The sequence below is a fragment of the Aotus nancymaae genome, unplaced genomic scaffold (assembly GCF_030222135.1).
Source record: "Aotus nancymaae isolate 86718 unplaced genomic scaffold, 86718_ANA_hifiasm-v0.15.2.pri h1tg000043l, whole genome shotgun sequence".
Classification (NCBI taxonomy): domain Eukaryota; kingdom Metazoa; phylum Chordata; class Mammalia; order Primates; family Aotidae; genus Aotus; species Aotus nancymaae.
In genome coordinates, this window is record NW_026988457.1 from 7,221,251 (window position 1) to 7,233,905 (window position 12,655).

At 32.6% G+C, this 12,655-nt stretch overlaps 1 protein-coding gene across 10 annotated transcripts in view; it reads left to right on the forward strand.

The window, feature by feature from the left end:
* NBEA (neurobeachin) overlaps nucleotides 1-12,655 on the forward strand; it is a 743,003-nt gene that overhangs the window by 186,444 nt on the left and 543,904 nt on the right. For all 10 annotated transcript variants that reach the window (XM_012465562.2, XM_064361756.1, XM_064361759.1 and 7 more), the window contains exon 17: nucleotides 4,527-4,619. In XM_012465562.2, coding sequence (XP_012320985.2) covers nucleotides 4,527-4,619 — 93 coding nt within the window. The remainder of the gene's footprint in view (nucleotides 1-4,526; nucleotides 4,620-12,655) is intronic.

Below are 12,655 nucleotides of genomic sequence, written 5' to 3' on the forward strand. Positions count from 1 at the left end.
AAAGACAATACAATGAAATTTTATGATATATAGCCAGATGTGGAAGATTCATAGAACGGTAATAATTTTGGTGTTTTTTTTTCAGTTGGTGATGAAAATTAAAGAATTTTGAATAGGGGAAATGTTGTGCTCAGTTTGCTATTTTGTTAGATTTACAATCAGCAATATGAAACATGAGTTAAAGGACAAAACTGATGTGGCAATATCAGCAGGAAGATTATTTTATTCATCAGTTTTAAAGATGATGACCTGAGACAGTGGCAGTGCAGTAGAAATAATAGAGGTGAAAATGTTTTGGAAATAAGAGGCCAAAGCCAAAAAAAATTGAAAACTAACTTTTGTCATGGCAGTTGAAAAGTAACTTGGTAGATAGATGAAATATAATTTCTTAATTAGTATTTTTATGAACATAAGCCTATAATTTGGCTTCTTAAGGAATTCTTCCTTTTTATTTTTCTGGAGTCTTAGTTAGTGAGATGAGCAGGATATCTAGATTATGCCATGTATAACTCAGTGAATTTCCACAGATTTATTATGAAAAAAGTTTAAAAAAAGAGTTTGGAAATAATATATCAGTGACTGTCAGGGGCTTTTTTAAGTGCTTTTTTTACTTGGCCATTTATATGAATGGATAACAACTTTCTAGACTTGGAGAACTTTTCAAATTAGAGAAGCAGTCACTATCTCTATATGCATATCTCACTTGTGGCATCACTGTTACCTTTGAGTTTATAATTCATAGGGCTGCTAATCTATTTGAAGAATGTATACATTTAGTTATTAACTACTGTTATAATTTCTACTCTGAGTTGGAACTATATGAAACTGTTGATACTTAACTGATTTTACCAAATAATGGCAATTTCATATGGTTTAATCTAATAATGTAGTATAATTATACTCATTCTTCTGAACTTATATATAGATTGAATAATTAGTGTCCTTGTCCTTAGATTTTGCTTTATTTATTATATTATCTGATAAATTTAGTGAATCAGTTGAAGATACCCACATTACCCTTGTGGAAGATACCAAACTTAGATTGTCTAATATGATGAAATGCAGAAATATAATTCTGTTATTTTGATACATTGGAAATATGATTCTAAGAATGAAAGTGCTATTTGGTAAGATCTTTAGGATTGGCATAGTATTTTAAATGTATGGTATGAAAGAATTGATAGACCGGGCACGGTGGCTCACGCTTGTAATCCCAGCACTTTGGGAGGCCGAGGCGGGCAGATCACGAGGTCAAGAGATCGAGACTGTCCTGGCCAACATGGTGAAACCCCGTCTCTACTAAAAATACAAAAAAATTAGCTGGGTGTGCTGGCGCGTGCCTGTAGTCCCAGCTACTTGGGAGGCTGAGGCAAGAGAATTGCTTGAATCTGGGAGGTAGAGGTTGCAGTGAGCCGAGGTTGCGCCGCTGCACTCCAGCCTGGTGCCTGGTGACAGAGCGAGACTCTGTCTCAAAAAAAATGAATAAATAAAATAAAATGTAAAGAGCACAACAGATTAAAAGGTCTTGTGCTCAGGGCTGACCATTAGCAGAACATGTCAGATTGTTACCAGTAGGTTGAAAACAATCACAAAAATTAAACAAATGGCCTTTCCTTTACACTTCAGCTTTTCTACTTCAAAAATATGGAAAAGCTGGTTCAGAATAGTATAAAAGATGAAAAACTAGGCTTATTAGGCAGAAAATATTGAAAATATCTAAAGAATTTATGTGTCTGTATTCTAGGAAATAGCCAATAAGGGCTAACTAACATCTGTATATGAAGTATTTTTGGAGGAAAATTCTGGTCTGTTGTAATTCATACAATTGAATTCAGTATAACAGTTGAACACAAAGAATGAACTCAGTTTAATTCTGGTGGTATGTTGATTGGACTTAAGGAAGCCCTTGTGATAACAAAACACTGAACTAAGCAGCAAAATGTTTGATATTTTTATATCTGGAAATTTTCAAAGAAAAGAATAGACAACTATCTGTCTTATATAGCTTAGACTATTAGTGAGCTTAAGCAGGTAAATTAGGATTATTGTTAATAATGTATATTACAAGTAAACATTTATTAACAAAGTAAATTTCTTATTCATACTGTACCACAGCCGTATATATGTAGATGTGTGATGGCCTCAGATGTTTTCGTGTTTCAACAGTAATCATAATTTCTCTTGACCCAGGGTGGGGTCTAATACCTTTTTTCTTCCTACTCAAAGTTACTCCTAGACAGTGAAAACTGTAAGAACTTCCATTTCTATATTTGAGTGTAGCCACAGTTTTAGACTGTGAGGGTTTTTTTGTTTGTTTTTTTGTTTTTGTTTTTGTTTGCTTCCTTGCTTGTTTGTTTTGAGACAGAGTCTCGCTCTGTTGTCTAGGCTGGAGCGCAGTGACACCATCTTGGGTCACAGCAACCTCCGCCTCCTAGGTTCAAGCAGTTCTTATGCTTCAGCCTCCCAAATAGCTGGGACTACAGGCATGTGCCACCGCGCATGACTAATTTTTTTTGCATTTTAGTAGAGATGGGCTTTTACCATGTTGCCCAGGTTGGTCTCGAATTTCTGCACTCAGGGAATCCATCCACCTTGGCCTCCCAAAGTGCTAAGAGTACAGGCGTGAGCCCATGCCTGGCCCAGACTGTGAGCTTTTACTTTGGTTCTCAAGACTATTTTTGCTGTATAATGTTCCTTCTTATGATTTCTTAAATGTATTTTTTTTTGACATATATGACTTTACTATTCTCAAACTTGTCTTTTTTCATTACCGATCTTGGTTCCTAAAAGTTTTGAAAATGGATTTCAGTGTAAACCCATACATATTTATGAATGTGGGATTTGAAAAAAAAATCTTCCAAAGGAAATAATCACTTTTCTCTTAGTTTATTCTTTAATAGATGAAATGCAAAGCATAAAAGAAAAAAAGAGAAAAAGAAGCAGTATCAGTAACGTTTTCTGTTTTAATAGTGTAAGCTCTTGGCAAAACTAAAAATAATGACATTATCTTTAAGCTATTTGTTCCCCTTTGTAAGTGTCACTGAAGTTATGAAAATTATATTGCATCTTTTACTAGATTCTTTTTTTCAGCTGAGTACTTTACCTCAGCATATACCATGGCATTTTATTTTTTAAGAAAGATATTTAGTAAAATAAAGCACAACATAATTTTATAGCCCCTAAAGAACCTTCTTATATTGTAGAATTAGTTGCCATTGTATATAGTTGTCATTGTCCCTTCTACCTTATGGAAACAAGTTACTTTTTTAATAGAAAAAAAATATGGAATAAAATTTCTAAACACTTAAAATATTATAATGAATATGGCCCTGCTTTTATGTAGTACTTGTAGCGATTGTATAGGTTAGGTTATATATTAGTGGAGGCTTTTTTGCTCCAAGTAACAGAAAGCCTCTCAAGCTTTTTAAGTAAAACCTGAATAATGTATTTGTTTAAAAAATCTTAGAGTAGGAACCAGTAATTGTAGCAGTATTAGGAAAGAAGTTTGCTTTCTCTGCTGCTTTCTGTATAGCTGTTTAATTCTTCCTTCTGTATGTTGCTAGCCTTTCTGAACAGAAACAAAACATTGCCATTCTAGTTTCTGTTTTCAACAATTTTCGAATTTAAGAGCCCAGCAAAGAGGAGACATTCTTATACCTCATTCCAAATTCTCAGAAAGGAGAAATAACTAGGAAGGTGCCTGCCTATCATCTAATTAGTCATGCCAAAAAATAGGGTTAAGGTGCAGCGGCTCACACCTGTAATTCCAGCACTTCAGGAGGCTGAGGTGGTTGGATCACTTGAACTGAGGAGTTCCAGACTAGCCTGGGCAATATGGTGAAACCTCACCTCTATATTAAAATTAAGAAAAAAAATTTTTTTTTTTTGAGACTAAATCTCACACTGTTGCCCAGGCTGGAGTGCAGTGGCACAATCTTGGCTCACTGTAAGCTCCACTTCCCAGGTTTAAGCCATTCTCCTGCCTCAGCCTCCCGAGTAGCTGGCATTACAGGCGCCCACAACCATGCCCAGCTAATTTTTGTATTTTTAGTACAGATGGGGTTTTATCATGTTGGCCACGCTGGTCTCAAACTACTGACCTCGTGATCCACCCACCTAGGCCTCACAAAGTGCTGGGATTACAGGCGTGTGCCACTGAAAAAATTTTTTTTAAAAAGAAGGAAGATAGGGTTATCAGGTTTAAATATTGGGGCCATTTCTTAGAGAGAGGAGATATGGTCTAACCAAGCATGTGTCTTAAAACTGAAAATTCTGTCTTGTATGTTGGGATGCAGTACTTAATGAACACCAGTCACATTGCCCTTTTGAGTATATATTTGAAGGACATGTTCAAAGAAAAATTATTAAAGCATGCTAGTTTTTAATTTTTCCAAAGAATAATAATCCTAAGAATAAAATCTTCAGAGAAGTTTTATATTTCATATTACGTATAATTTGTTTGTAAAGTATAGTGTTTTTGTTTTTGATACTAGTAAATTTTTAAAAGATAATTTATATATTTTTAGGGTGATCTACAAATTATTGGCTTCTAAAAGTGAAAGTATTTGGGTTCAAGCTTTGAAGGTTCTGGGATACTTTCTGAAGCATTTAGGTCACAAGTAAGTTGATATTTGTCATAATGCATTCTAGAAATAACTATTGAGATTATGTTTGTATGAGTTTTGTATGTAATATGACATGAAATTTGGCTTGAATAATCTAACAGAGGAAATAATAGCTTTCTGTGGTAGAAGTTGTAAAAGTGTTTTATAAAATAATATTTTATTAATAAGTAGATTATGGAACAAGATTAACGATTTAAGTAATATAATTTAGTTTATTTCTATATTCTTCCTGAAAAGAAAGTATTATCTATTCTGAAGTTGTAATAAAATATTTTGTCAAGATAAAATGATGCACATATGGGTATGATTTCACGGAAAGCTTTTTTGACAAGCAATTACCACGTTTATATTAAGGTCTTTCTGAGAGTTGAGCTTATGTTTACATGCTGAGTCTGTATTTTGTTACTAGTTTCTAGCAGTAGGGCTTAATGATTAGTTTTATGACTTAAAGATGCTAGAATACCTCATTTCTTTCCCCAAATCCAGAATTTAGGTACTTTCTATGACCACTTTTCTGTAAGAGATGACTACTTGCCTAATGATTGCAGTTCATACTGCACTATCCAGTGTATGACTATGGTCTTAATAGTATATTTTTCTTACTAATTAAGTCAAGGAAGTAGTGCAACTATAATTTAAATGATACTAGATGACAGTCCTACGAGAACCTCATTGCTGCCTTTTTTTGGGGTGCTTACTTAAATTTACAAAGGACATTTTTGTAATAAACATGAAAACTGCAGAAAATTCAGACACGACATGTCTAACAAGCTGTGTAGTCTAGGAGTTTAAATATTTTTTAAATTTTGGCACCAAACAATAGTTAAGTAAGGGACTAGATATACTATAGACATAAGGAATAGTTCAAATAAAGCCAGGATTGTATAAAAGGATATTTTATTTATATATATATATGTGTGTGTGTGTGTGTGTGCGCGCGCGCGCGCGTGCGTTTGTGTGTATATATGTGTGTGTGTATATATATATCTATATATATACATAGAACTGTAAGTACACTTGGTGACAGAGTACTGGGAGTGAAGAAACATATCACCTTTTTATATTAAGAGATAAAGATAACTTATTTAATTTCAGTTAATTAAAATAAATTGACTGGAGAAAGTTAAAGGATTGTAGCCCTAGATGCAACCTCCTAAAAATGTCAGTAAAGCACATTAAAAAATATACAAAAAGATGGAAGCTCAGTTAATACAAAATTTGAAATAAGCAGGCAATTTCCTGTATAAACATGGTTGTTTAAGATGTCTTATTTTCTTCTCTTTTCTTGTAAAATGTATAAATGGTACAACAAGAAGTAAAAAGTGTACTCTCTATCACAATGGTTATCACAAGTAGAAGACAGATGCAAATGTATGTACTCCAGAATATGGGTATCAACTGATTAAAGTTGCTAAGATTGAGTAAAAGCTGTTAAGGCTAAAGAGAAGAGAAACAACAGAGAATGGTGAGAGAGTTCAATTATAGAAAATATGAAGTGTCAGGGAAAGTACAATTTCTGAAGATGACAGACTCACCCTAAATTACAAAAATAGATCTTTGAAATAATAGATATACACATATCATGCCTGATAGCATAGCTTTTTTATGAATCAGATTGGTTTCAGAAAAGCAGAAGATTTAGCACAAAGAACTACACAGATGAGCTGTATTTGTGGCAAGCAGTCTATCACTGTGGCTATAGAGACAGAAAGTTTTTGAATTCTGAAAGCAAAAAGGTTACCTTTGTCCCTTCTATTACACATATGCATGGAAGTCTTCTGCAGATGGGTGGTCCAGATAATTTGGCTTCATCAGAAGAATTGGCACATCATCAGTGCATGTGTATCAGATAAAAAACATTTTTAAAAATAAGTTAAAGTAACCAGTACCTGAATAGCTCTTAGCAGAAAAATACTGCTATGGAACATATAGCAATTTTGCTTTAAAAATTTACCATCCTAAGTAATAAATAAAAAAATAAATAAGTAGCTTCTGAGAAAGAACCACTAAACAGAATTTGGAGAAGTAATCCAGCTACTTAGGAGGCTTATGCATGAGGATTGCTTGAGCCCAGGAGTTCAAATCCAGCCTGGGCAATACAGCAAGAGCCTCATCTGAAAAAAAAATAAAAAAAGTTGTAATAAATGTTGATATAGTGATATGGTTGGTTTGTGTCCCTCCACCTGAAATCTCATCTTGAATTTTAATCCCCACTTGTGAAGGTGGGACCAGGTGGACGTAATTGGATCATGGGGGCAGTTTCCCTCATGCTGTTTTCATAATAGTGAGTCAAATGAGATCTGATGGTTTTGTAAGCATTTGGCATTTTCCCTGCTTTCACTCACTCCATCTTGCCACCCTGTGAAGAAGGTGCCTGCTTCTCCTTGCCTGCCACCATGATTGGAAATTTCCTGAGGCCTCCCCAGCAATGCAGAACTGTGATACTTCCTTTATAAATTACGCAATCTTGGGCATTTCTTCATAGCAGTGTGAAAACAGACTACCACAGATAGCATGAATGTATTTAGTTATGAGCTAACAAAACATTGGAAAAATATTGGAGGAAAAGAATGATCATACACACAAAAAATAAAATTGGAAATTGCTCAAAAGCAGATAAACTCTGTGACTAGTAGCATAGTGAAATACCCAGAAGATAAAACTGAAATCAATAGATGAAAATGTGAGTTTAGAAGGATTAAAAGAAAATGAGTGACATGGGAGAAAAGCAAATTACAATAATGGCATAAATGGAGTTCCAAAATAAGAAAAGCAGAACAATGAAACAAAACAAACAAATCACAAAAACTGCACAAAATTCAGACAAGACATGTCTAACAAGCTGTATATTCTAGGAGTTTAAATATTTTAAAAATTAAAAAAATTTTTTTAAATATTTTAAAAATATTTTTAAAATTTCAGTGCCAAACAATAGTTAAGTAAGGGAAACAAATCACAAAAACTGCACAAAATTCAGACAAGACATGTCTAACAAGCTGTATATTCTAGGAGTTTAAATATTTTAAAAATTAAAAAAAAGTTTTTTAATATTTTAAAAATATTTTTAAAATTTCAGTGCCAAACAATAGTTAAGTAAGGGAGACTAGATATACTATAGATATAAGGAATAGTTGAAACAAAGCCAGGATTGTAGAAGAGGATACACACACACACACACACACACACACACACACGGAACTATAAGTACACTTGGTGACAGAGTACTGGGAGTGAAGAAGCATATGCCATTTTTTTCCCCAACTCCATCTTGCCGCCATATAATATAATTTAAATTATATTTAAATCTATAATTCAGTGAAGTCTTGATGTAAGATTTTGCCAGTCTTTTTTAGAGGACATAGTGTATGACAGGGAAAACTGACCTAGAATGTTTAGCATAAAGGTGTATTTTTGGAAATGAAAAGGTAGTAATTACAATGAACACCTATATGGAAACACTAAACAGATTAGACAAAGCTTCAAAAAGGGTTGGTGAACTGGGAGATAGAACTGAAGAAATTTCCTGGAATTCAACACCGATAAACAAGATGACAAACATGGAATTAAGAGAGAGAAAGAAAGAAGGAAAGGTTTCAAATATGGCTAATAAGAGTTACAGAAAAGAGGAAGAGAGAATGAGGAAGAGGCAATATTCAAAGTACATTACTGAAAAGTTTTACAAAATTGATCAAAGAGCTGATTTCTCAGAGTTTGGAAGTAAATGAATTCTAATCAGGAAAAAATAGCATGAAATCTTAGCACAAAGTGAAACTTCAGAACACAACAAGGACAAGGGGAACAACAAATGGAAGCTAGCCATACAATATTAAAAGAAACATAATTTAGTAAAGAAAACAATATAGTACATATTTGTGAATAAACAGAGCTAGGTGCAGTCTGTAGGTTGACCCAAGTACTTAGTGGATTTTAGTGCTAATAAAGGTCCCATCTCTGATTAATAGAGTGGTGATATACTTTAAAAAATACGCTGTGTGTTAAAGGAAAGGAACAAATGATATATTTTTATTTGCTTTAAAAAGTTAAGAGGCAATTATAACAAATGTACCACTCTGGGTGAGGGATGTTGACAGTGGGGAAAGCTGTGTGCATGTAAAGGTAGGGACATATGGGACTTCCTACTTTCTGCTCAGTTTTACTGTCAACCTAAAATTGCTCTAAAAGTAAAGCGCCTTTAAAACAGAAGGGGAAAATGATAGGGAAATAAGAAATCATAAAGTGTTCACTTGTTTGGGGGTGGAGCTGTGAGTGGTGTGAAAATATAAGAGGGATGAGTTGGGTGTAAAATCTCTCTGTGTATCTTTTTATGTCATAATTTTTAACTAGGTAAATGTATTACTTATTTTAAAAATTAAATGTTAAAAGCTGGTATAGCATTATTTAAATACATAAAAGTAAATGTTAAGTCCAGAAAATTAATAAGGATGAAGAGGGACACCATATTATGAAAAAGATATAACTCATTAAAAACATAAAACAGTTTCAAATGCATATACACTTAGTGTAGGTGAGTCATAGAAATCTATTATTGACTAAATTTGGAAGGGTATTTTACAAATTTTAACGCATTTTTCTCCTTAAAAGAGTAATTACAAAACATCTCAAAAGTGTAATTTGAAACAAAAAAATCTAGCAGCTTGAATATTATACACATTCTTTTCAAGTACACAAAACTATAGAAATTATTTAAATGAGACCATAAAGTAGTGTCAATAAATTTATATAAATTGTCATACAAATGACTTTCTCTGCAAACAGTGCAATTAAACAAGAAATCAATGATAAAAATTAAACTTAAAAAATTTCTCATTTCCCTACCATTTTTCACTTTAAATTAGGACATAAAGTAGGCTCAGTAAATTAAACAAGAAATCAATGACAAAAATTAAAAAATTAAGTCTAAAAAATGTCTCATTTCCCTACCATTTTCCCTTCTTTTTTTAAATGCACTTTTTTTAACTTAAAAAATAGAAATATGTAGCTTCTAAATAACTATAACAAGTTGTTTATTATGCAAATTATAAAATACAATAAAAATATGTGTATTTACACTTGTGAGATTTGGTCTAAATGATATTGTAGAAAATTCATGGTTGTAAACATTTATATTAAAAGCAGAAAGACACTTAGGTTTTCATTGTTCTAGGTTCTCAGTTATGCTTACCTCATTGTCAGTCTAAAAAGGCAAAAGATATAATCAAGGGTAAAAGTAAATGAAACAGAAAGCAAGACTGTTAAACAGAGTAATGGCAAGATTGAAAAAAAACTGTATTATTCACTTATAAAGTACTTTTACATGACTAGCTAAAGAAGGAATCGGCCACTATTTCACCTAATAAAATTAGTACAACTTTGGTACCAAAATTGGATATAGATTATGAATTAAGCGAAATATATGATCAATCTCCCATATGAACATGAATCTATCAGTTATTTTTTTTTTAAAGTATACAGCATAACCAAGTAGTCATAGAATGTAAGTGTGGTTTCACATCAGGACAACATTTCTTCTACTTATTAACAAAAGAAAATAGTTATATAATTATGATGTGTGCAAAAAATTTTCATAGAATTCAGTATCGTTCATCATAAAAATTTTTAGTAAACCACAAATAGAAAATAATTTATTAAATCTGGTGACACGTATCTACTGAAAACTTTCCACATTCCTATTTAGTAATGAAATGTTAGAAGCATTCCCTTTGAATAACTAACAATTAATGAAAGCATACTTTCACCACCCCGGTTCAACAACCTATTAGGTAATATTTTGGAATTTATAAAACACTCCACCTAAAGCTGGCAAAATTGTTTTTAAATGTATATGTAGCATTCTCCAAAATGTATTATGAATTGGGCTGTAAAACATAAAATAATTGTCAATAAAATTAAAAACTAACGAAATCAAACAAAATATACTATCTGACCACACAAAACTAAATTTGAAATCAGCAATAGAAAGAGGTTTGAGAAATTGCATAGTATTTGGAAGTTAAGAACATAACTAATCCCTGAGTCAAAAAGAAATCATAAAGGACATTAGACTATAGTTATGACTAAATGAAAACAAAACTACAGCATAGAGTTTTTATTGAATGCTTGTGCATTGCTGATGAAATGTAAAATCCTGCAGCCATATTTCAAAAGGATTTCCTAATTTCTTAAAAATGGTAACAAAAACTTACTGTACAGCCTGGCATTACTACACTTAGGCATGTACCTAAAAGAAGTGATAATATGTTCATAACCATACTTTGTATGAATATTCTTAGTACTGTTATTATCATTATGATTATTTGAGACGGAGTCTTACTCTGCCCCCTGGGCTAGAGTATAGTGGCATGATCTCCACTCACTGAAACCTCTGCCTCCTGCGTTCAAGCCATACTCTTGCCTCAGTTTCCCACATAGCTGGGACTACAGGCACACACCACCACCATGGCTGGTGATTTTTTTGTATTTTTAGTAGAGATGGGGTTTCACTATGTTGGTCAGGGTGGTCTCGAACTCCTGACCTCAGATGATCCCTCCACCTCAGCCTCCCAAAGTGCTGGGATTACAGGCGTGAGCCACTGCGCCTGGGCAGTACTATTATTAATAATAGCCCCAAACCGAAAGCAATCCAAAAGTCAGTCAGTTGAATGGATAAACAAAATATTGTATGTCCATACAATGGAATACTATTGTGCAATTAAAAGGAAACAAATTGCCGATGCATACTATGACATAATGAGTCCTGAAACTATTATGTGAAGTGAAAGAAGCCAGATGCAAAAAATACTATATGATTCTGTTTATATTAAATGTCCAGAATGCAGATAAGTGGTTAAATGGGGCTAGCAATGTGAGTGGGAATTAACTGCCAGTGGGCACAGGGAACTTTTTAGGATGATAAAAATGGACTATAACTGTATTGTAATGATAGTGGCATGACTCTATGTAAAGTTTTTTAATCAATTGTTCACTTACAATGTGTGTGAATTTTATGGTATGTGCATTATACCTCAGTAAAGCTAGTAAAAATGTGAAAAGCAAAATTTAAAACTCTTTGAAGGCTTAGGATAATAGTATTATCACCTTGGATTAAGGAAGTATTTCTAAAACAATAAATATACACAAATCATACAGGAAAACGATAAATTTGACCATTAGAATAAAAAGTACTTTAAAAGATACCATAAAAAGTGAAAAGACAAACCACAAAGTGAAAGAAGATAGTTGCACTTTATCTAGGATATAATGGATTTGCATCCTAAACATATGAAAAATCATGCAAATAAATTAGAAAAAGAAAATCTGTTAGGATCATGAAGAATGTAAACAGACAATTCACTGATGAGGAAACCTAAGTTAGCAGTAAACGTATGGATAATATACTCAACTTCAGCAGTAATCAAGAAAGTGCAAATGAAACATGCATTTAATGCTCATCAGGATGGTACCTTTTAAAACTGTTGACAGTATCGAGTGTTGACAAAGGATGTACATCAGTGAAAATTCTCCAGTCACTGGTGGAATTACATACTGGTACATTCACTTTGAAGAACAATTTACAATTTTTAAAAAGGATGAAGATACTTGTACTCTATGACTAAGTAACTCTCTCTTTGACATAGAGAAACTCTCATATGTGTGAACAATGTTCAGTGTAACATTGTTAATATTAATTAAAAGTTGGAAACAACATAGAATGGGAGAACAGATAAATTAAGGTATAGTCATACAATTGGATATATTCAAAACTAAAAATGAATGATATAAAGTTACTTTCCACAAACTTAATATAAAGCAATAAAACAAGTTGCAGAAGGATACATAATAATGTTGCCATTTATTTAAATTTCAAAAATATGTAAACACGAAATTGTAAATTGCTTATGAATAGATATTCATCTAATTTAAAAGTATAAAGATATACATGGGGAAAAATAAACAAAATTTATGATTATTGGTTATCCTCAAGTAGAGTGTGAAGAATGGGATGATGGACCGGTATCCAGAAATATTTATTT